At 38.0% G+C, this 23466-nt stretch overlaps 2 protein-coding genes and 1 long non-coding RNA gene across 11 annotated transcripts; 2 read left to right on the top strand and 1 right to left on the bottom strand.

Moving 5' to 3' along the window:
• Window positions 1-1057: 1057 nt before the first annotated feature.
• LOC136262803 (dual specificity protein kinase zakA-like) lies at window positions 1058-13139 on the bottom strand. 2 transcript variants are annotated; one of them, XM_066057205.1, is made up of 2 exons: window positions 9702-13098; window positions 1058-1923 (listed from the first exon to the last, which is right to left on the bottom strand). In XM_066057205.1, the coding sequence occupies exons 1-2, from the start codon at window positions 12549-12551 to the stop codon at window positions 1291-1293; spliced, it is 3483 nt and encodes a 1160-aa protein (XP_065913277.1). In that variant the 5' UTR covers window positions 12552-13098; the 3' UTR covers window positions 1058-1290. The 2 variants fall into 2 exon arrangements, with proteins under 2 accessions (XP_065913277.1, XP_065913278.1); XM_066057206.1 differs by lacking the exon at window positions 1058-1923 and adding an exon at window positions 1924-2057 and having other exon boundaries at window positions 9702-13139.
• On the top strand, window positions 12604-14312 carry LOC136262886 (uncharacterized). Its single transcript, XR_010704381.1, has 3 exons — window positions 12604-12922; window positions 12996-13054; window positions 13109-14312. It is a non-coding gene; the product is annotated as an uncharacterized lncRNA (long non-coding RNA).
• Window positions 14313-16288: 1976 nt separating this feature from the next.
• LOC136262842 (uncharacterized) lies at window positions 16289-23421 on the top strand. Of its 8 annotated transcripts, none has more exons than XR_010704347.1 (8): window positions 16290-17785; window positions 17834-17993; window positions 18116-18220; window positions 18271-18540; window positions 18601-18629; window positions 22618-22710; window positions 23135-23199; window positions 23259-23421. XR_010704347.1 is itself a non-coding variant. In XM_066057257.1 (8 exons), the coding sequence occupies exons 7-8, from the start codon at window positions 19424-19426 to the stop codon at window positions 20483-20485; spliced, it is 1008 nt and encodes a 335-aa protein (XP_065913329.1). In that variant the 5' UTR covers window positions 16298-17523; window positions 17578-17785; window positions 17834-17993; window positions 18116-18220; window positions 18271-18540; window positions 18601-18629; window positions 18680-19423; the 3' UTR covers window positions 20486-20589. The 8 variants fall into 8 exon arrangements, 5 of the variants coding, with proteins under 5 accessions (XP_065913329.1, XP_065913327.1, XP_065913330.1 ...); XR_010704348.1 differs by having other exon boundaries at window positions 16291-17785; window positions 18476-18540; XM_066057257.1 differs by lacking the exons at window positions 22618-22710; window positions 23135-23199; window positions 23259-23421 and adding exons at window positions 18680-19693; window positions 19748-20589 and having other exon boundaries at window positions 16298-17523; window positions 17578-17785.
• The last annotated feature ends 45 nt before the right edge of the window (window positions 23422-23466 follow it).

Raw genomic sequence — 23466 nt, 5'->3', positions numbered from 1 at the left:
TACTGTTATATACATTTCCAAAAGTCTAAGTGGTATATAAGTAAAAACGTTGCCTGGGAGTGCTTGTTTGCTTGCTTACAAATTCTGCATGTAGCTATACAATACCATGCATGCCTCTGAGTAAAGTCCCACATTGTAAAGTCTGGAAACATCACTGCTGAATACTGTGTAAACCTTTAAGGCTAATTTTTGAATCTCTTCATTTTGTCAAATCTTCAATCTTCATAGTCATCTGTGTTGAGAGTAAGTTTCATCCTCTTTGTTACCACTTTCTTCTATTATGGTTAATCAAAGGAGACATGTACAGACTTGCATGCTTACAAAGCAAATTCTTAAAGTTTGTTATAATAGATAGTCACTAAGTGTGCAGAAAGTGGATGCAAAGGTAGCTGGCTCAATTGCAACATTAAAGTAAGCCATTCAGCAGTAAGATCATGTATTACATTATGCCTTACAAAAATAAGGCCAGCATGTTGACATGCAAGTCAGTCATAGCACGTTGACAAGTCAGTCATAGCACGTTGACAAGTCACAGTCATATGGTATGATCTGGTTAATGAATCACATACACAATGACTGGGAAAGTTGACAAGTTTCCAGCCATACCGTAAACATAAAGTAACTCAGAACTCTTGCTTATTGTATACCTTGATCTGTGAGTGGCCAAGGCTGTCAGCCATGAGAATCTCACTGTTTAAACCCTTAGTTCACTGAAGGGATGGAGCAAGACAAGAATGAACAATATGAACCTGTTTAGCAGCTTCATTGGGTTATATCCTTCTGAGTGTTGTAAATATATACCATGCATGACTTAGTGATTCATGCATGTGGCTGGTATTCAAGATGTGCTGGTTTGATTTTCTTGAAGTTTTAAACCTTTTTTAAGACTGGGAGTGGTAAGCTAGCTAGAGACTACACATTCAGTCTTTTTCTAAAAATTAGTGGCTCATGTTGGGACTGTGTATAGATATACCAAAGTAGGTAACATCACTAACATGCTCACATAGTATACACTTAATTTTTTTTTGTTTGTAATAATGCATGGTATATATGCATGTTAGGTTAAGATGTTATTAATTGTACACTATGACATATGCACGTACATATGTGAACCACACAGGTCCGTTATACATAAGTATATGCACTACAAGTAAACAAAGTATAGTTACATATAAGATATGAACAGTATAGCAATGTATATGTAGGTAAGAAACGTAGTCAACTCTTATCTTTTTACTTTAATACAGTATGCAGGTTAATCCGTCACACAAAATTTTGTCACAGCAATATTTATGATGAAATAGCCACCATATGTAATGCTTTCTCACAACATGGACAAACAGTATTGGCTAGTATTTCTGTGGAAGCAGGAACAAACATTTTCAGCTTACAGACATTACAGAAGCATTGTCCAACAGCAGTAGACCCACAGGACATTTTACATCGTCCACAAGTGATAACGTCCGCTTCATTAATTTGCATGCAATTAGCACAACTCCATAACTGGAAAGTATCTGTGCTAATATCTGAAGGAAGTGTTTGTTGGTTCTTTCTTCCCTTCCTAGGACTTCGTTTATCTGATGTAAAAGGGTTGGAAAACGACCTTGGTATTTGCCAAAATTTAGCAGCAGTGCTGGTTGTAGACATAGCTGTTGTTGAATCACTGGGAAGAGTCAGTGAATGAGTAAAGTTTTGATCTTGAGCACAAGAAGAGTTAATACCACTATTGCTGTGCTGTTGACTATATGAATCAGATATTTGTGAGATTGATGAACTACCACTTCTTTTCTGTGTAGTATGGAGTTTTTTTGCAGGATGTGTATGAGTGAATACATCATTAAACTGTACATCACCATCGCTAGTAGTCATAGATTTCTTTGTTTCAGACTTCTTAGTTAAAGGAGAACGAGGAATGCTAGTGATCTACAGTACATTAAAAGATATTGTAATATATCTAATAGAACAATAGTTTGGTTGTGTTGTCTTGTTGTAGTAAATTTTTGGTCATACTATATTCAGGGGCGGATCCAAAGTCTGGAAAGAGGGAGGGCACCTTGCTGAAAAAAAGTTGAAGAGCAAAAAAAAAAAAAAAAAAAAGGTCACAACAATAATAGCTAGTTATCCTTTACCAAATATATTATATCATGTATGTTATGTAAAATAAAATCCTATTTATAGCTTCCTAAGTAAGCTACACTTCCCCATAAACACTGTGACTGCTTTATTAGAGTGATTGGTGATTGACTGCTCTATTAGAGTATCTCGATCTTATATACATTTTTTTAAGGGAGGGGGGGGGGCACGTGCCCCCTGTGCCCCCCCCCCCTGGATCCGCCCCTGATATTATGAGTAAAACATAACTTGCCAATTGTGTATGCACTAGAGCTGGGAGATAATTAAGATAAAAAGATTACTAGAATACCTAAACGACCTATCATAATTAAAAATGACAATTTTACATATCGAGATTAAGCCGGAGCGCAACACCCGTGAGTATATACCGAAAATGCAATTTTCGCACCTCCGTAGCTCTGTGCTGCATTGATGAAACAACACGAGTTTTGCTGTGGACACACCCTCCAACTTCAGTACTCCATATTCCAAATTTTAGTAAAATCGCTTCAAGCGTTCCCGAGATATGCGACTTCAAAAATTGGCTTAGTTTCTTCATTTTCTTCTTATTTTTCTTCCTCTTTTCACGCACTTACAAAAACTGCTATAAAACGTGGACACAATATCCGATTGCCTTGAAATTTGGCACACAGAAGGGGGGGTATAAAAACGCATCTCTGTACAAACTTTGGCTGGAATACGATAAACAGGCAAAGAGTTATTAGCGATTATTCACGAAAAATAACACCAATATGTTGTCATGCCTACAGGGTAAATCACTTATGGGAAGAAGCTGAAAATCGGTGTGTGAATAGGTTAACTATTGAACCTCAAACCTTTTGTGGTTTGAAAGAAATCGAGCTATAAGCCAGGAAGATACAATGAAAAAACCAACAGTGTGTAACAATTATGCAATCGAGATTAGCTAATAAAAAAAGACTACTTTCCACACCTACCAGAAAAACCGCTTGAGGTAACGCTTTGAAATTCGCTGTACAGATGGAGTAATCATCTTAGAAAGGCTCTTCAACGGTGTAGAAGAATCAGACTTAAAGCTACGGAGTTATAACACGAAATCCAACTTGGTGTAGCAAGTGCGAGATCGAGATACTCTAATATAGCAGTCATCCTAATACAGCAGTCACCCTGAAAGAATTAAGAGATCAGTTAGAAACTAGTAACCTGTATAGAGATCAGCTACAAACATATTTCCCTGTAGAGAGTTCAGCTACAAACAATTCACCCTGCAGAGAGATCAGCTAGAAGATCAGCTAGAAGAAGTTACCTTGTAGGGAGTTCAACTACATAGTTCAGCTAGAAGAAGTCACCTTGTAGAGAGTTCAGCTACAAAGAAACCAGAGTTCAGCTGCAAACAAATCACCTGTACAGAATTCAGCTACAAACAAGTGATCCTGTAGAGAGATCAGCTAGAAGAAGTTACCTTGTAGAGAGTTCAGCTACAAACAAATCACCCTGTAGAGAGATCAGCTAGAAGAAGTCACCTTGCAGAATTCAGTTACAAAGAATCCACCTTGCATGTATAGAGTTCAGCTGCAAACAAATCACCCTGCAGAGTTCAGCCAGAAACAATTCACCCTGTAGAGAGGTCAGCTAGAAACAAGTGATCCTGTAGAGAGATCAGCTAGAAGAAGTTACCTTGTATAGGGTTCAGCTGCAAACAAATCACCCTGTAGAGAGATCAGCTAGAAGAAGTTACCTTGTAGATAGTTTAGTTACAAAGAAACCACCATGTAGAGTTCTGTAATAAGTATATGTATATGTAGAGTTCTGTAATAAATGTCTGTATTATACATATAATTTGTACATTTACTGATAAAATCAGAAATATTTAAAGTATTTAACATCTGCTTCATCTTTTGTTCTTCCTGCGGTAAAGAAAAAAAGATAGTTTAAAAGCCCCAAAGCCAGCCATAGGCCGGCTTTGGGGTATACAAATACAAAAACAAGTGAAATCTAATCCAAAACAGCCAAGCTGTAAAAAAAGAGTGCAGCCTCAAAAAGGCTATGGTGATAAAAGATGTGAAATCCAAGGTGGCGGCCAAGAAATGGCTGTGATGGTAGGTTAATGGCAAAAATTTTAATAACGGCAATTCAGGTGAATTTTGTGCCAAGACCAAGTGGCACCAAAATTCACCTGAATTGTTGTTATCAAAATTTTTACCATTAACCTACCATCACAGCCATTTCTTGGTCGCCACCTTGGATTTCACATCTTTTTTCACGATAGTCTTTTTGATAGTCGCACTCTTTTTTACAGCTTGGCTGTTTTGAATTAGAATAATAAATCTCCGGAATCTATTGCATATCAACCACACTCAGATGGAAAGCTTGTGCAATGTGTCAAATTAGTTGGCACAGTGATAAAAGTACTAGCTTAATTGAGCACTACATGACATTAAGTCAACAAATAAGTGTATATAAACTGCTTACTAAACAGTGTTATGGCATTACTCCATTATCAGGATAACATTGGTTAGTAATAATAAAATGGTTGTCACCTACCAAGATATAGGTTTTACTATTATCACACTAGGGGCGGATCCAGGAGCTGGCAAGGGGAGGGGCACAAACAGGCTAAGTTGTAGGTGGTTGGGGAGAGCCAGATTCTCTTGTTAGTTGCTGAAATTTTAAAGCAGCAAATAAGCACCTCTTAGTAGTGTCTCACTGTTAATTTTTGCCATTTGGCGTTTGCAGATGGTTGTGAAGTCTTAAAAGTTGATTTAAAGACCCTGAATGTCTTATACAGCAGCAACACGATAATTGTTTTTAGAGGCGCTTAGTACGCACAAAGGTGCTGGGTGACTGTTTCACAGTTAGTTTGACTTCGGTTTGCTTTGTTTTCAATCGAATTTGTAATAAATGTTAGTAAAATGTGCATATTTTCATGAGTTGTATAAAATGATCTTGTCCTGACATAAAGTTTAGTATTTTAATTAGAACTAGCTAGCTAGCTATAGTTGGCTCCTCCATAAGTTGGGAGGGAGGGGGGGGGGGGGCATTTGCCCTAAATGCCCCATCCTGGATCCACCATTGCACACAGCCCTAGTATGCATGGATGGAGCCAGCACGTACATTCACACGCTTTTATGAAGAGTACAATTACGTTTGAGTACAAGTACATTCTAGCTAAAATTATAATTTAGTAAAGGCAAGTTTATATTTTTTGATACTACTGTCAGATGTAAGTAAAATGCTTAATATATCAAATAGTAGGGTAGTACTGTTTAAGAAAAAATCCTCCCAAAAAGGCCACCTTTAAAAATCATCCTAGAAACATCTTATACAATGAAAATCACCTTTATGGAATAATATCAAAAACAGCATTAAAAAAACAAGAAAACACTTACAGGAAGCCAGATACAGATTTTTAAAAAAATAAATGAGACTCAAATTTCTGCCAGCCTACCTGATAGTGCTGTACACTGGTGTCCCATTAACCAGTTATTAACCAGTTATAACCTGTTGTCTAGATCAGCCAATAACTGTTTATTGCCCACCCACTTAGTAGGGCAATTGGAAACAGTGGAAATGGAAACCGGAAACGGAACATGGAAATGGAAAATAGAAATGGTCATATAAATGCACCCTAGAGTAAAACCCTTGTTTAGTGGCCACCTCTTAAAGACCACCTTCTTATTAAGACCACCTCTGTACAAAGACCACATTGTAATTAGATCTCAAAGATGGCTAAGGCATACTGACCACTTTATGGTCACCTTTTATAAAGATCACCTCTTTACAAAGACCATCTCTTCACATTGTAATAATAGCTAAGTTCCAAACATCCTACGTATGTCATGACCGCTTTATCTATACAACTAAAAAGACTAGGCTCTTAAGGTCATCATCTCCTATGAGACCTCATTTTTCGTTGATACAGTAGGTTGTAGTGTACTATAGCTACACTTCACTTGCATGGAATATATTTTTTTGTATGGTACCATATCTATGCTGGTACAAACTAAGTGATGATGTGTGGACAAAGAGATGACATTAATTTGAGTCATGAAATACATGTTTGAAATATTACCATGTAAAAAGGAGGTGGTCTTTATCAAAGGTGACCATGAAGTGGTCCTTAGCCATCTTTGAGATTAAATTACAATGTGGTCTTTGTACAGAGGTGGTCTTTATAAGAAGGTGGTCATTAAAAGGTGGCCACTAAACAAAGGTTTTACCCTAGGGTGACGATTTGACCACTTCCGTTTTCCATTTCCACTTTCCATTTTCACTGTTTCCAATTGCCCCACTTGGTAAACCATAAATTATCCCTGCTGACAAGTGTTAACATCATAACATAACCTCAAATAATGTGTAAATATGTGATTGTAATAACTGTTATTGCAAGGCAGGATGCTGATGGTCACTTTGGTACCACCCTAAACCTTCCAGCAGGCTTGTTGACTTGCATTATGTCTGCCAATATACAAACAAACCAATTAGCCAATTATTCAGTTATTGCCAATTATTGATAGGCAATTAACTGGTGACAAAAATTTTGTAGGTGTATACAGCACTACTACCTGACCACATGTACAGTTGCAAGGCTAGAGGACAAACGAAGCAGTGCACTACCACCATTTTATGCCACAATAACAAGGTCACCAGTGGGATGTGCCCTTGATGAGTGTGCACCCACTGCGCCTTATCTTTCCTTTTATCTTCAGTCAGGCTGGTCTTCATCCTTCTTTATGCAATGAAACCATATTGAGTAGTACTGAAACAAACACTGCAAATACTCAAGTACTTGATTTTGGTGTTCGGATAGTAAAATTGATACTTGAGTACTCATTAAGATCACATGACCTGATGCATTTGCCATCAGGGAGTGACACAATGAAGGTTATAGGGTTTGATTGGAATAATTTTTTTTTGTCAGCAGACACTATCATCAGTACTTTAACACAGTAACTATTACCTTTAAAAAGCTGTAAACTGCTTAAAGTCAATATAAAGCATGTTAAATGGGTATGACCAGTTGACTACAAAGTAGCTAGTATTCGTGAGTACTTGATCGTTAACTCTAGAGAGTGCTCAAATACCACAAAACCATGCATGATCATTTTAGCCGTAATACTAAGACGTTAATTCTCACGATCAACACTTTCCCATTTAAACACCACAGACTTATTTAAGCTCTTATGCCCAGTAACTTCACAATAAGTTCAATACCACACCTATGAACACGGATCTTAGTTGATTAATCATAACAATTGAGTAATGACACCACGCCTCTTAACAATATATTTTATGACGTTACTATTGGTCTAGCTGTATTCATAATGTTAGCACAATGAAAATACGAATATTGACACACACCCTGGTAGGTGAAGGCTCATTTGAGATACTCTAATACAGCAGTCACCCTAATAAACAGTCACACATGTAGCTGTATACTATAACAAAAAACCAAACTAGTATATTAAAAATTAAATTTAAAAATGAAGTAGGGATCGAAATGATAAAATTAGTAAATCGATCATTTTGTTAATGCCAAAGTAGGGATTTTCCCACCGAGCTATGCTGTAATACCATCATTCATCTCTTGTTTCACTAATTTTTATCACTTGGATCCCTACTTCATTTTTTAAATTAACAATTTTTAATATACCAGTATATATATATACCATGGCCGTAGAGTTTCAGAAGTTGCATGATATTTGCAATTTACAGGTTAAAAATGCTAAAACTAACAATGTTAAATCCTCTAGATTTTTTCAAAGAATGTTTTTCACCAGTTAGTCATTGGTATAGACTGAAGTAGGGATTAAATGTCCACTAATATACCTCCAGGTGTAGGTGACCTTCCTCGTTTCCCTACTTTTTATACCTATGAACCCTTAAATTTTCCTTATACATGTAGTGAAACAAGGGAGGTCAGCAGGCATACTAGCAGATTCCTACTTTTGAAATCAGTAATGACTATAGACTGAAGTATATAGGAACAAAATTAATGTCCACTAGTATATCTGCATGTGTAGCCACTAGTATATCTGCATGTGTAGGTGGCCCACTCGTTTCACTTCTATGATAACTGAGAGATTTTAGCAACGGGCTGAACATACCTGAAAATGAAGTGTAATGGCCACTTCGCTATTTCAGTAATTGATCAATAGGGCCACGTTCAAATAAAAACAATAAGCTGGCACCATTCTTTCTTCTAATTCGGTATGCAGTTCACCAGTGATAATATGTTACAAATATAAAGTAAACAAACAAGTGTAAGGAAAAATTAGGAATTTTAAGTTCGATAAGTGATCATAGAAAAAAAGTTAGTGAGACAAGGGAGGTTGCTGACACCTGAAAATGTACTAGTGGACATTTAATCCCTAATTCAGTCTCGTGGGTATGGACTGAAGTAAGGATTTAATATCCTTTAGTATATCTTCAGGTGTAGGCAACCTCCTTTGTTTCACTACATTGTATTTCTATGACCCCTAATCGAATTTAACAATTCCTTATATAAATATGACTTACGAACCCACATCAAAAGAAAGAATGTCTAGATATATCAATTTCTCGTCTTAACTAGAGGTGTACCGATACACCGATACATATCGTATCGGTGGCCGATATAGAAATTTCTACTATTATCGGTGGGAGTCGATATTGCTGCTAAAAACTGATACGATATACCAATATACAACTGAATTATCTTGAGGATACCATACAACGATCAAGCCACATTATAAACCCTAACTTTTAGCTAACAAGGGGTGGAAAACAGTAGTTATCTTTCTTGTGTAAAAGCGGTATGCTACACAAAGCCATCTAAGTGAATGCATAATCACTATTTTGTTGTCACAAAGCTTACCAATCATACAATAAACACTCATAGTGGTGAGCCTCGGGAAACAGCAATAAGAAAAACCAAGAGCACAGCATAAAACAATCTGCAAGCCATTACAATGCTGAGTAATCTGGACTAGTCTTGGCAGGGGCATACATTAAAATATATGTGGGTGCCTTATAGTCTGAGCTGTCAGTAGAGGCCACACCAACATGGGGAACCAAGCATAGCCAATAATCTTAAGACTGTCTTCAATAGTTGAACATGGCATAATGTGGTTCCTCAAATATAAATAGCTACACTTAGTTATATCGGTATATCGGATTGGTATCGTATTGGTTTCAAAATGATCAATCTCATATCGGATCGGTATCGGATCAGTTTAGTTTTCTTATATCGGTACACCTCTAGTCTTAACATGCATCCTAGCTATCATTTACATATATAATATTATATACAATCAACATTAAAAAAGGACATTAGGAAAGCACCTATGCAATTAATACAGTCATAGCCAGCACAAAAAGCCAATGACGTGCTACCCGAAAACCAACATTTGTGCAATAGTAAAAAAAGAATGGGATACAACAGAGGACAAAGATAAATCCATAATGCATGCATTATAGCTACTACAGCGTATGAATTGGGCCTATGCGACAACAAACAGTGAAGAAATCAAGCCCACATCCTTACAATAGTTGAGTCATGCATAGCTGAATGCATTTGACATTTATACAGTACTACCATACCGTATGATATATACAACTAAAGTACATACCACATTCTCAGAGAAAGAACGTTGTTTCCTTTCGTGTTCTGTCTGCTGCATTTTTTCTTCCTTTTCTGCTATCATTTCTGCCATCTGTTTTATAACTGTTCCAGCACTACTTAAATTGGTACGAGCGTCTACAAGATCAGAATGCAGCATGTCAACTCGAACATTGTCTAGTTTAATAACATTAAGCAACTCAATGTAGTTAGTTGTGGCTAATGGAAACTGGTCTGCAGTAACATTCCTAAGGTGCTCTAGTCCTACACGAGCAGCTGAAACCTTAGGTCGTTGATTTGGCTCATTGTGCAAGCATGACCTCACCAAGTGCTTTAAGGATGACTGAGTACATGATTGAAGGTATTCCTCTCGTCTCTCGGCCTCTGTGAGAGCAGTCAGTGAAGCTTCCAAGTCTTTTGGCTCAGGCCACTGATGGGACATGACATGACAGGCAATGCAGCCTAGTGAGAACACATCTACTGGCTTGCTGTACTCTGGGACAGGTAATGCTTCAGGTGCTGTAAAGTGCAGAATACCAAGTGCCTCCATTGGTAACTTCAGTGCGCTATTTCTTACAACTTTAGCCAATCCAAGATCAGCAATTTTTGCTACCAACTGCTGCTTTGTGAGAAGAACATTATTCGATGAGAGATTTCCATGGGTAATACTTTGGCAATGAAGGAACTCCAGTCCTTGAGAAACATCAACAAGAATGGACAGCTTAATGTGAAGTGGTACCTTGTCTTTTTCGTATTTCTCCAAGAAACCTGTTAAACTGCTCCCCATCATTTCCATTACAAGCCATGGTAGTTTGGCCTCAGGAGTAGGATAGTGAATACCCAACACCTGCACCACGTTAGGATGATGTATTCGACTGGTGTTGACACACTCAAGAAAAGATTTTTTTACAACTTCACATTCTTCAGAAGAAATGCTCTCAACCAAATAAGGATCAATCTCTTTGGCAGCACATACAGTTCCACAAGCACGAACTTCTAACACCCACCCATATGCTCCTGTACCAATCACTTTACCTGTACTAATAACTTCAGACAAGTGAAGATGCTTTTGCCAACCTGCATTGTACAACTCAATACTATTAGCTGTGGCTAAAGGTAGTTGACGACCATTTGCAGTTTTGATATTTACTAAGCCCCTGCAAACATCAGCTATATCAGGTCGTTGGTCTGGTTTACTATGTAAGCATGACTCCACCAACTTCCTTAAAGACAACTGAGTGAAAAATCGAAGGTATTTCTCTCGTTTTTGTATTTCTGTGGCAGCAGTCATTGAATCCTCAGCTGATTGTTCACTTGGCTCTGGCCACTGATGGGACAAGACATGCAAAGTAATACAAGCAAATGAGAACACATCAACCGGCTTGCCATATTGGACAGTAAAATAGCATATAGCCTCAGGAGGCAAAAAGTGAATCGTTTGTGACTTCACAACCTTCGTAACCCCAAGATCAGCAATTTTTGCTACACAATGTTTTGTAAGGAGAATATTATTAGAGGAGAGGTCTCTGTGGATAATATCCTGACCATGAAGGAACTCCAGTCCTTGAGAAATATTAACCAGGATGGATAACTTGGTGTGAAATGGTATCTCATTCTTTTCATATTTCTCCAAGAAGCCTGTCAGACTAAACTCCATCATTTCCATCACCAGCCATGGTAGTTTAGCCTCAGGAGTAGGATAGTGAATACCTAACACCTGTACCACGTTAGGATGATGTATTTGACTAGTAGCACACTCCATAAGAAATAAAGTTCTTGTGGCTTCAAATTCTTCAGGGGTCATGCTCTTGAATAAATGCGGATCAACCTCTTTAGCAGCATATAGTGCTCCATGCACAAAAACTTCCAGTACCCGCCCATATCTCCCTGTACCAACAACTCTACCATTGCTATTGACTTCAGATAGGTGAGAATTCATTTGCCAGCCTACATTTAACAAACCATTCATTGTTATAGCTAATGGAGCTTGCCTATCAGCATCAGCTTTAATATTCTTTACCTTCATACGAAAGGTAGCTATATCAGGTCGTTTGCCTGGCTCATTGTGTAAACACGACTCTATCAATTGTTTCAAAGATGATAAACTGCACAATTTAAGATATTCCTCTCGTCTTTCTACCTCTGTTAGAGCAGTCAGTGTATCTTGGCGAACTTGATCCAGTGGTTGTGGCCATTGATGGGACATGAGGTGCAAGGAAACACAACCCAGAGAGAACACATCAATGGATTTGCCATAACGTGGGTTCACAGATATGGCTTCTGGGGGCATAAACTGCAGTGTACCAGGTGTTTGTGTATGCTTGCTAATTCGATTATGATCCATAATCAGCTTAGCAGTTCCAAAGTCAGATATCTTTGCTACACAATGTTTCGTCAATAGAACGTTATTGGAGGAGAGGTCTCTGTGGATAATATCCTGACCATGAAGGAACTCCAGTCCTTGAGAAATATCAACCAGGATGGACAACTTGATGTAAAGGGGCATTTTCTCCTTGTTGCATCTTTCCAATAAACGCGCTAAACTGGTTTCCATCATTTCCATTACAAGCCATGGTAATATAGCCTCACGAGTAGGATAATGAATACCCAACATCTGCACCACGTTAGGATGATGTAGTGCTTGATTTCGAGCACATTCGGTAAGAAACGACTGCTTCAAGTGTTGGAATTCCTCGGATTCAACACCCTCAATCAAAATCGAATGAATTTCTTTGGCAGCACACAACGTTCCGTGTACGTAAACTTCACTGACCCGTCCATAGGCTCCTTTGCCAATCACTCTACCAGTACTAGTAACGTTACGTAGTTGCAGAGGTTCTACAGTTGTGAACGATGCCATGTAAATTGTAGCTAGTCCTACGGAGGAGTGGGTTGCCCGGGTTTCTCCGAATTGGAAGATCTTTGCCTGCGGTACTCAGTACTAGATTCTCAATAATTATTTGTCGAGATATCAGTTTGCATCTATCAGATCTATGTATCAAGGTAGTCTAGTAATCCAGAACCTCGCCCAGGACGACCGGTAGAATAACGCAATGCATGAATATATAATATCCACCCCAAAAACACCTTCGCTGTAAAAAAGGGGTGGGGACTATTCTATGGAACGGAACGGAACGGAATGATGGACTAAACTGCGGAACGGAATGCTTTCTCAGATTGAAGCTTGCAGCTTACCATTGCTGTACAAGTTATCAGTGGCACTTCCAGCAGGTAATCAAACGTACCCCAAGAAAGATAAAACGAATTTAAGGATCGATTGTGGGTTCTTGCTGGTTGTCATCAGTAACGAAGTACTAATTGTGGGAATAGCTGACTCAGTGTGTTCATCTTCGGATATATCAAGTAGGGAACTTAATGCATGACTTGTTTTTACTAGTATGTGAGACTTGACTTTAGAATGTACAGTCTGAGGCCCAGCCTTTCTAATCGGCATAAATCAGTATGTGTATAGCTACACTACAAAGGAAACAAGTATGGTGACAAGCTGAATCAACTCAGTCTAAGCAGAATCTAAAGGAATTTTGTGCAGTGTGTGAGGAGCATTCAGATACCTCAAGGAGGCTATATTGTGTGAACATCAATGATTCATTAACAGAGTAGTGGACTATTGTCAGATATCTCAGCTTGAGTACTGAGTTGAATTCTGGATGGGGTCTATTTTACAGAATGGAATGCTTTCTGCATCAACTTGCAACTTGGCTAGCTGCTATCATTGCTGAAATTGCATTTTATCAGTGGAACCTCCAGAAAAATGGAATAGGATAATTATAAAAGTGATTGTTTAGGTAATCATGACTTTATTCAGTCTAATAAACAGAATATATGGTTGATTGAGTGAGGTATCACTTTCAGAATGTTCAGACGACCAGTGATGAGATGCATGGATTCATCGAATTTTTGTTGTGGTTGGAGACATTAAATATCCAAAAGCAAACTGACTGTATAATATTAATTCACTTTCTTTATATTTTCTCAATTTTGAGCCTGTATACAAATAATTGAATTTTCCTTGTCAATAGAAATCCTAGAATAAGATGGGAGAGAAACTTATCTTTGTTTACCTATACTGTACAACCAAGAGTTCGTAATACTGATTTGTATGGGGGAGAGTGTCTAACTCTCAGTATGGCCTGTACAAACACCCTGCGTAAAGTTCACTTTTCATCAAATCAACACCTTTACTGGGGGATAGAAAACTGTTGATTAGTGTTGCTGAAGAAGGTAAAGCCTTTGTTCTGAAATAAGGCCGAGGTGTTACTTTAAGCAGGGTGTTTGGTGAATGCATTCAAGTTAGACACTCTCCACCTTATTATGAACTCTTGATACAACTTCAAAGGAAAATGAAGAAAACATACAGATGAATCAATAAAATCACTACAGTAAGGTGAATTACAGACTAGTGAGATCTTGGTTAATTAATGACAGTGGTTGGAGATTAAGTGTGGTAGCTTCTTGTTCTTGAATATGTTGCAAAGTGAAAGTACAAATCAAAATGGGATATCAATTTCATTATGAAAAATTTGTATACATAAATAATCTAGCATTACTATTTCATTTGTCCTCCACTTAAACATGCTACAACAGTACTAGTGTCAGTACATTGGCAGTGAGTCTACCTTGAAATTTCAACTCTAGAGTAGATCCAACACAAGGCAGCCCGCACTGTAACAAATACATGTGATCCCATTGTAATTTCATGGACCAGCTGGACTGGGAATCACTTGAAAATAGACGAACAAATTTAACCTGTTTTGTTTGAAGTGAAGCATGTGAAATGTTACACTTAAGAAATCCTAGGATTCTTAGGTGGTATGTAATTAATGTGTGTTCCATTTCAGGTCTGACTAGATACATTGAAATTACACACACATCTTGGTCCAAATCACGTTTGCCTGGTGGCTACGGGCATGGTTTCACATGCGGCTTATAATTGAGATTTGGCTGATCTTGGAGTTTTGGCATTTAGCCTGATTCAAGGCTAGCAGTCAGACACATCCTTGAATTGTGCAACAGATAAAATCAGCTCACTATTGAATACGGCATTAGTCCACTGCACCAGTTGTTAATATATAAATAACTCCATGCATACACTTCAGTGATGTTTGCAGAATATACCCTCCTTGCGGTCTGCCAAAATATTTGCTCCTCACACACTGCACAAAATTCTTCAAGTTTTAATTCAGCTGGCTCTTTCCTGTTACCAGTATCTTCCTGCTTGCTTTATTTATACACTGACTTATGACTTGAAAGACCGGCCCAGACTGTTTTCTAAAGTCTAAATAAGAAAAACAGCTCACATAAAGTTCCCTTCCATATGGATGAACATCACTGATACAGCTCATCCCACAATAATACTTCGTTACTAATGACAACCAACAAAAACCCACAATCGATCCGTTAATTCTTTTTATCTTATGTTTAATCACCCACTGGAGATGCCACTGCTAACTTATAAGGGAAGTTTCAGCAATGGTAAGTTGCAAGCTTCAATTTGAGAAAGCGTTCCGTTCCGTGGTTTAGTCCATCATTCCGTTCCGTTCCATTCCGTTCCGTAGAATAGTCCCCACCTAAAAAAGGCGCGCCCAAGAAACTACAAGTACCTGGAACCCAATGTAAAAAAACAAAAAGAAAACAGCTCAGCTGAAGTGAAAAGTAACTGGTAACTTAAAGAGCCGATATCTGAAGCGGCCAAGAATACAATTACTAAAGTTTAATCCATGCAAGAACACCTTGGCTATAAAACAGGTGTGTACATGAAAGTAACTGGCAACTGAAATGGCTGATATCTGAAGCGGCCAAGAATGAATGGTCATATACAACTAATTCAAAAATTTAACACTGAACCTTTATAATTCGGCTGTGTTCTATATTCACTCTTGGTGCATCGTAAAGTAATTTCTTTTAACTCTAATTGGCTGGTAATTTGGCCGCCTTTTTTAATAGTCAGTATAATAGAGCAAAAAAAGGCGGCCAAATTACCAGCCAATTAGAGTTAAAAGAAATTACTTTACGATGCAGCAAGAGTGAATATAGAACACAGCCGAATTATAAAGGTTCAGTGTTAAATTTTTGAATTAGTTGTATATGACCATTCATTCTTGGCCGCTTCAGATATCAGCCATTTCAGTTGCCAGTTACTTTCATGTACACACCTGTTTTATAGCCAAGGTGTTCTTGCATGGATTAAACTTTAGTAATTGTATTCTTGGCCGCTTCAGATATCAGCTCTTTAAGTTACCAGTTACTTTTCACTTCAGCTGAGCTGTTTTCTTTTTGTTTTTTTACATTGGGTTCCAGGTACTTGTAGTTTCTTGGGCGCGCCTTTTTTACAGCGAAGGTGTTTTTGGGGTGGATATCACTCATTTTTGTCAGTGATAGACTCTACATTTGGTTTAAAAGGTAATTTTTTTTGGAAATGAGCAATTAACATTAATGCAGAATATTATCTTGGAGAGCCAGTAAAATCCATACATAATAATGATTGTTTCATAACACCGTAAATTCGGAAGTATGAATTTACGGTGTAGTATGACTGTTCTATTAGAGTAAATCTATCCTTACTGCCTGCATGTGGTGAATATATCTCATATCTGTGCATGTTAAATGCTTCAGACACCTAATTAAACTTGCAAGTGACTAATTAGTTTACAGTTGCTACACAGCTATAAATACATTTGTAATTGTTATCACCATAATCATTTATCATGTTATAACCATTTTTTATTATTTTGGTCACAACTTCAGGATTAGAGCAGCAGAGAAAGGAATAGAGGACTCAATCATCAAGACTTGTATATGGGAGATGGAACAGTATTGCGATGGACAATGCCGGTACTAACCCCTCAAGGGTGTTGCAGTACAGTATAGATGCAAGACCAGAGCCTCGATCGTCACCTTTTGACTGTGGTCACAACTTCAGGATTGGAGCAGCAGAGAAAGGAATGGAGGACTCAATCATCAAGACTCGGGGAGATGGAATAGTATTGCCAAGGATAATGCCAGCACTAACCCCTCAAGGTTGCCACAGTGCAGTATCGATACAACCACTCCAACCAGTGCATAAGACCAGTGCCTCGATCATCACCTTTTGACTGAAATTTTTATACTTGATGAAGCAATTAAAACAAAAAAGTTGTAGTACTTATACTTTCCTGAGGGAGCATGCCCCCAGAGTCCCAGACTCCCTTGCCTGTTCAGCAGAATAATAGGATTGAGCCTTACTACCACTTTCACCTTTATTCTTGGCCCGGATGTACATATCGGCAACATAATACAGTAGCTGTAGATAATGCCCCTAGGCAGAGCTATAGGGGTGGGAATTTTTCCCTACTATCACACTATCACAGTAGTTCTTCTCGCAGTTCTTTGCCTGGCCATCATCAAATGCTGTCAAAACATTAGTGTCGTCCCCCAGACCCTTCCTCAAGCATACTTACCACACAAAAATAACTTAGTTTAGCAGTGCACAAACAATTATTGACAGCATATGTACACTTACCGCATTGTTGAACCATGTATACCACCAGAATCCACCGGATTGACAACTAACACGTGATCTATTTAGGGGAAATCTCGTGGAAAGTCCCTAATTACCTTAAGCGGACACTCGTGATACGTGGTTTTAAATTGAATGGTTTAAGAATATCACTAGATGGTGAGGCGTACTTTAATCGGCTCGACTTTACTGAGAAACTCGAGCCCCTCGTGAGAAACTACATCGCTTGAGCAACGCTTGAAAAAGTAAGAGTCAAGAATACTGAGGGACTCTATGATATATGCCGGTCTTGAATGCTAACGAAACGAGGAGTGAAGTTTGTGCAACGTGTCACATCGCCACACACTGATTCACCGTGTTTGTGCGATAGGGTTTTTGGACCTGTCCACCAGATGTTGAAAGGAAATTCATTCCACCACATGTTGAAAGGAAATTTATTCCAACTTGTGAAGTTATTGGTATACTCATTGTTGGGGTCCATGGGGACATCGATGATCATTTACCAGTCAGCTGTAAGTAATGTCACAACAGAAGGAAAGGAACCATTTCCATACCCCTATGGCATACTGATTTTCCAGGTCAGTTTATGTACACCCAACCACAGAAATGTAGAACTTTGGTTGCAGGTGGAAAATAAACACCTTTTTACTCAGTTACAAGAGATTCACCCAGCTGGGATAAAATGTTGATGTGAATGTCATTAGTACTAACTTGTTCATCAGGTATTGGACAATTCCAAGTGTCCAGATTATGCAGTTGTCCTCTTGTTCAAGTTTACGCGTTTAGGCAAGTTCCACAACGTCCTATAATCTATTACTATATCAGTGTGGAATAATGGTTATATAATATTTTTCATATTCCAGGCTTTAGGTGTATTGTATTTAACACCTGCTTGTTGGTTTTTGCAGGCCATCTGGTCATACTGGTTTATCCACTAGCAGTTGAATGTGATCATGGTACATATGTAAGTTGAGACCATGCAAGAACAAAGATACAGGTGTCATGAATTTCAGGTCAGTTAATGTTCAGAGGAATTGTATTATTGCAATTGTTCTTTTTGTAGTTATCAATTATCAGTGACCAGTTTGTGATAGCATACTTTTGTTTGATCAATGACCTAATGTTCTGGTTAACATGCTTACCCAACAGTTATGTTACTCACTTAACCTGCATATGGGATATATATTTTTTTAGTTCATTTTGATTATCCATCCTTTATTGGTACAGCCTGGCATATTGATTTTTTGCACATTCTCTTTTTAATTCAGTGCCTGCTGGATTGTTTCGTCAGATATCGAAACAGGTGTCTTTGGTGTTGCGACCGATGTTCCAGGTCAGTTTGCATGTGTGTTTAATTTAAGGTTGACTTCAGTGCCTGCTTATTCTTTTACAGGTCTCGGTATCAAGTGTCATGAATTTCAGGTCAGTTGACGTACAGAAGAATTGTATTATTGCAATTGTTGTTTTTGTAGTTATCAATTATCACTGTACTAGCATTGTTACCTGCCCTACGTGCAGGTATTATAATAAAAAAATTAATGTAATAGTATAAAATAATTACAAAGACAGCATATTATGATTGCCTTTCTGGGTCATTGAAATTTACGGAGCAAATCACCATCTATTATAATGTAGAACTAAACACAATGCAGCTATATATTCAGTCATAATGCATTGCAACATTTTGGAGCATCAATCATAAAATTGTGCATCGGTAGTGCAAAATAAAGTTGCTGGGAATGATATTTGTACTATGCATAAACTATTTTTGGAGAACCCAGACAAATAAACACTTGCACAATGGAGAGTACTTAAATATCCATAGCATGTGTACCCCTTTTGTTGAAGCAGATAAATTAAATAGTGTGAGCTGTGTATCTCCAAAACATGTTTACAAAGAGGCCTATTCCAGTAAATTCCAATAGGTCTCCAGCATAGCTAGTTGGATAGTATATATTTGTACTATGCATAAACTATTTTTGGAGAACCCAGACAAATAAACACTTGCACAATGGAGAACAGTGAAAATATTCATAGCATGTGTACCCCTTTTGTCCAAGCAGATTAATTAAATAGTGTGAGCTGCGTATCTCCAAAACATGTTTACAAAGAGGATTATTCCAGTAAATTCCAATAGGTCTCCAGCATAGCTAGTTGGATAGTATAAATAAGCTGCAAATAAATACTTTTCACTCACTTGAGTTTTGTAACTTGAAATGAATCTGAACACGGAAGAAATGGATGTTAGTGGTATCAAAGGTGCATCAATAGATGCACGCATAGGTGGCGTGTTGGGAGATATTTCATCTATGAAGAGAGGCAAGAGTGCATCATATTTTGATGGCGAGATAAGCGATGAGCAAAAGAAAATAAGATTGTATGGGTTTGACAGCTCAGTCCGAAAACGGTTATTTGAAGAAACTGGAAAAGCGGTTGTCTTGGGAAATTGTGAAGTCAAGAAAGCTCGCCATGGCAATGAATATGAGGTAAATGTTTAGTAGGATTTAATACAGTTTAGTTAAATTTTTTGCATGTTATAGGTGTTAGTGAGCAAGAAAACTACAATAGAGAAATCTCCTCGAAAGTATGATGTACAGAAAATTGATGATGATTGTAACACTGCATTAAGCAATCTATCTGATATTCCAGAATACACAAAGGTTACTTGTGAAGGCAAGGTGATTGAAGTAGATAATGTTGTTGAAACAGCAAATGGAATAAAGCTACAGAGTGTTACGATTGCAGATAGATCTGGTACAGCTAGAATTGTCTTGTGGGGAGATGATGTAAATATGCTGTCTTCATCCAAATGCTACAAATTTGAAAAGGTCATTGTCAAGGAATTCCATGGTGAGACGCAGTTGTCTGTGTCTAAGAGCAAAATAGATGAAATAGATGACATTGATGCAGTAAATATAAGAGAGCAAGAGAAGGTGCATACCATTGATGAAGCAAAAGTACTTGGTGTACAATTATTTGAAGTGTACAAAGCTTGTCTGAACTGCCGCAGCAAACTGCCACATGGAATTGAAGGAGAATTTGATACTTGTAGCAGATGTGGTATGCTGCAATGCACGGATGAATGCAAAACAGAAGCGACTGCACAAATGATGATTAGATCTGAAAGTTCCAGCAGTGTTGTTACCCTAAAAGCATTTGGAAGAAGCTTACAGGAAATAGCTGGAGAAGAAGTTTCCAGTCCACTTGCACTTTTAAAAGCTACACCTTTCAGTGCAACTCACCAGCATGGAGTGATCCAATCAGTCACCAGAGTGTAGCTTTTGTAGCATGCAACTGCATTATGTGATTAAATACTTTATTGACTTGTTAACGCTGTACTAATGATGTGCTTGAAAATCACTATTAATAATTCAATAAGTTGGAGGTTAAATGTACTATTTCATGACATCGAATAGCATGCTGTCACTGAGGCCTGCAGCTGAGTTGGATAACCACATTTGTTTGTAGCATTGGTACCTGCCCTATGTGCAGGACCATCTCCACATTAAACATTTTAATGCCACAAAGAGGGACTAAGCATTAAACACCAGCACTGCTAATGTAGCTATGTAGGGTACATGGTGATGTCACATTTTTTAAAGAGCATGAGGTTTTCTTATGTCATTAATGATGCAAAACACTAAAGTTTATTGTTTGTGGTTTTGACAGGAATGTAGTTTAATTATTCAGTGCATCTTCCCTACCAGTGACTTCAACGTGCTGTATAGAACAAATGGAACCTTTGCTGCTTTACATGAGAACTAATGCAACAATAATTAATATATTGGGAACCAAGCATAAATATTAGTGTCCTATATTTGCTGTGTAGCATGTAAAGAATACTATGTCGATAGTGCTTTAAAGTACATGATCCTTATGCAGTACATAATAATTTATAGTGAAGCATGCATGCAAGGCTAGCTAATTAGTTAAACTGCATGCGAGCTAAGGCAATTGTATACAGTATACCCTACATTACATACAGGTTGTATACACACGGTACAGTTTCAGTTTCTACATTTTGATGTTTACCTTACCGACTGTCACAAAGAGAAATGAACTTGAGCATAATTTAAAGTCAACACAATTCGCAGTTATAGTTACTGCATGGCAAGCAAAAGTTCAGAACTTGTCTTATGCACTTTCAGTTCTGATGTTGCAGTGACACATATACCTCTTTCCATACAAAAACCCAGTTTTGAAACACCTGCAGTGTAATTGACCAATAAGGTAATGTATGAATCTTTAGAGTGAAAGCATGTAAGCAGGATAGTGAAACAGTTGTGCCAGGTCAGATGCAGTTCCTCGGTGTAAACTATGGATCTGCATGGTTCCAGTATTATCATTTTTTAGATGCACAGTAGTATTTGTTCAATCATGCAAGCTGCCTATTACTACAGCAGTATTGAGGTGAGTCTGAACAAACAGTTTTTCATGTCAGTGCACACCTATGTGCTTAAAACAAAGATGTAGATATTCTGGATACTGGTGAAAGAAGCTTTTACCTACTCTAATACAACACACTGGACCAACACACAGATGGACAAATATGTTGGCAATTTGTCTGCCCTGTCCCAAAAGTGCTATAAGAGTCCCTATTATGTGAGGTAATTCAGTGCCAGTGCTGAAAAACTGATCATAAGAGTTTGTAGATGAAGACTTGCATGGAACAGATACAGCAAAAAGGTGCATCAAAAAGGTCCCAAAAGTGAAAAAAAAAGTTATGACCTAGGCGGGGATTGAACCCTGGCTGGTTATAATAACTTGGGTTTAAGGGGAGGTGCACAAATCGCCACAGTTGTTTATCAGTGGTTTTGACAGTAATGTAGCTCAACTTTTCAGTGATCCTTCCCTACACCAGTGCCTTCATCGCCCTATAAAGAGCGAACAAAAGCACGTATTGATTTGCTACAACAACACTCGAGTTGCCAGATGATGGGCGTTTAATTTCGCTGAAGTCCCGCCTCGATACGTGCTTTGCATGTCAAGATATGATGAGCTAAAAGCCGTGTTTTAAAAAGGTGTTCACAAAAAGGTACTAAGTAGAAAGAAAAAAATCTGTCAACACGTGGATTTGAACCCACGACCTCTTGCACGCTAGTCAGGCGTTCTACCACTTGAACAGTATGTGCTATGGTTTTCAAAGGAATGTTGCTCAAGTTTTCTCTACACCTTGGCCTTCTACGCGCTGTAGAGACCGAACGGAAGCACGCGTGAACTCGTGATAACAATCTTAGAGTAGGCGGATGATGAGCGCTTCATTATCAGCACAGACTATGTCGATTCGCGCCAAGTCTGGTGAGTAAGCAGCGTGACCGTCAGACAGACAGACAGACAGACATTTTCAGCTTTATATAGATAGATAGAAGATAGATAGATATAGATAGATACTAGTGATGTGAATTTGCAGGTCAGTCTACTCAGATGTATCGGGTATAGTGTTGATGGGTTCAAACAAATATCCAGTGTAGACTGTAGTGGCATCAAGGGTGTTAATTTCTAGGTCAGTTTACATGTTGTGATGTTAGTGATTTTTTCCTAGTACCCAGATGTTAAGTGTATTGTATTTAATGCCTAGCTACCTGTTATGTTTTTAAATTATGGTATATCAGTGTAGACGGTACAACAATAAGCCTTCTGTGTTGTAGTAACTATTTGTTTCATAATATTATGCTGTTGTCCCGGAATGGCACAATTTTTGGGCAACCAGTGTGAAGTCCAGTGGTACAAACATTGTATTATGACCAAGTTGTGATAGCGTACTTTTGTTTGACTAATGTCCTAATGTTCAGGTTTGACATGCTTACCCAACAGTTATGTTATTCATTCACTTAGCCTGGGATATAATTTTTGTTCATTTTGATTATCCATGCTATTATTGATACAGCCAGGCATATTGATTTTTTATACATTCTCTTTTAATTCAGTGCCTGCTGGATTGTGTCATCAGATATCAAAACAAGTGTTTTTGGTGTTGCGACCAATGTTCCAGGTCAGTTGCATGAGTGTTTAATTTAAGGTTAACTTCAGTGCCTGCTTATTCTTTTACAGGTCTCAGTATCGTCATGCTGACATACAAGAAATCATCACTATTGTTGGAACTATTTTTAGTCAAGTCTTGATGTGATGTTGATTAATGTTGTTACACATTGTTGTATGTTTACCATATGGCAAGAAATTTTCATGGCCATCATGAAATTTGAATATTGTGTAAGTTGTGTGGAACAACCCCAACTCATACATGGTCACTGGCAAACCA

The sequence above is a fragment of the Dysidea avara genome, chromosome 8, assembly GCF_963678975.1.
Source record: "Dysidea avara chromosome 8, odDysAvar1.4, whole genome shotgun sequence".
Classification (NCBI taxonomy): Eukaryota; Metazoa; Porifera; class Demospongiae; order Dictyoceratida; family Dysideidae; genus Dysidea; species Dysidea avara.
Note: the sequence above shows the minus strand (reverse complement) of the source record. Positions and strands in the feature narration are given on the sequence as shown.

Excerpts from the sequence above, each read along its gene's own strand:
- LOC136262803 (XM_066057205.1), bottom strand. The coding sequence starts at position 12,551 with ATGGCATCGTTCACAACTGTAGAACCTCTGCAACTACGTAACGTTACT. Across the intron at positions 1,924-9,701 it reads GTTCTTTCTCTGAGAATGTG|ATCACTAGCATTCCTCGTTC; the intron begins GTATGTACTTTA and ends AATGTACTGTAG.
- LOC136262842 (XM_066057258.1), top strand. The coding sequence starts at position 19,424 with ATGAATCTGAACACGGAAGAAATGGATGTTAGTGGTATCAAAGGTGCA. Across the intron at positions 19,694-19,747 it reads GCCATGGCAATGAATATGAG|GTGTTAGTGAGCAAGAAAAC; the intron begins GTAAATGTTTAG and ends TGCATGTTATAG.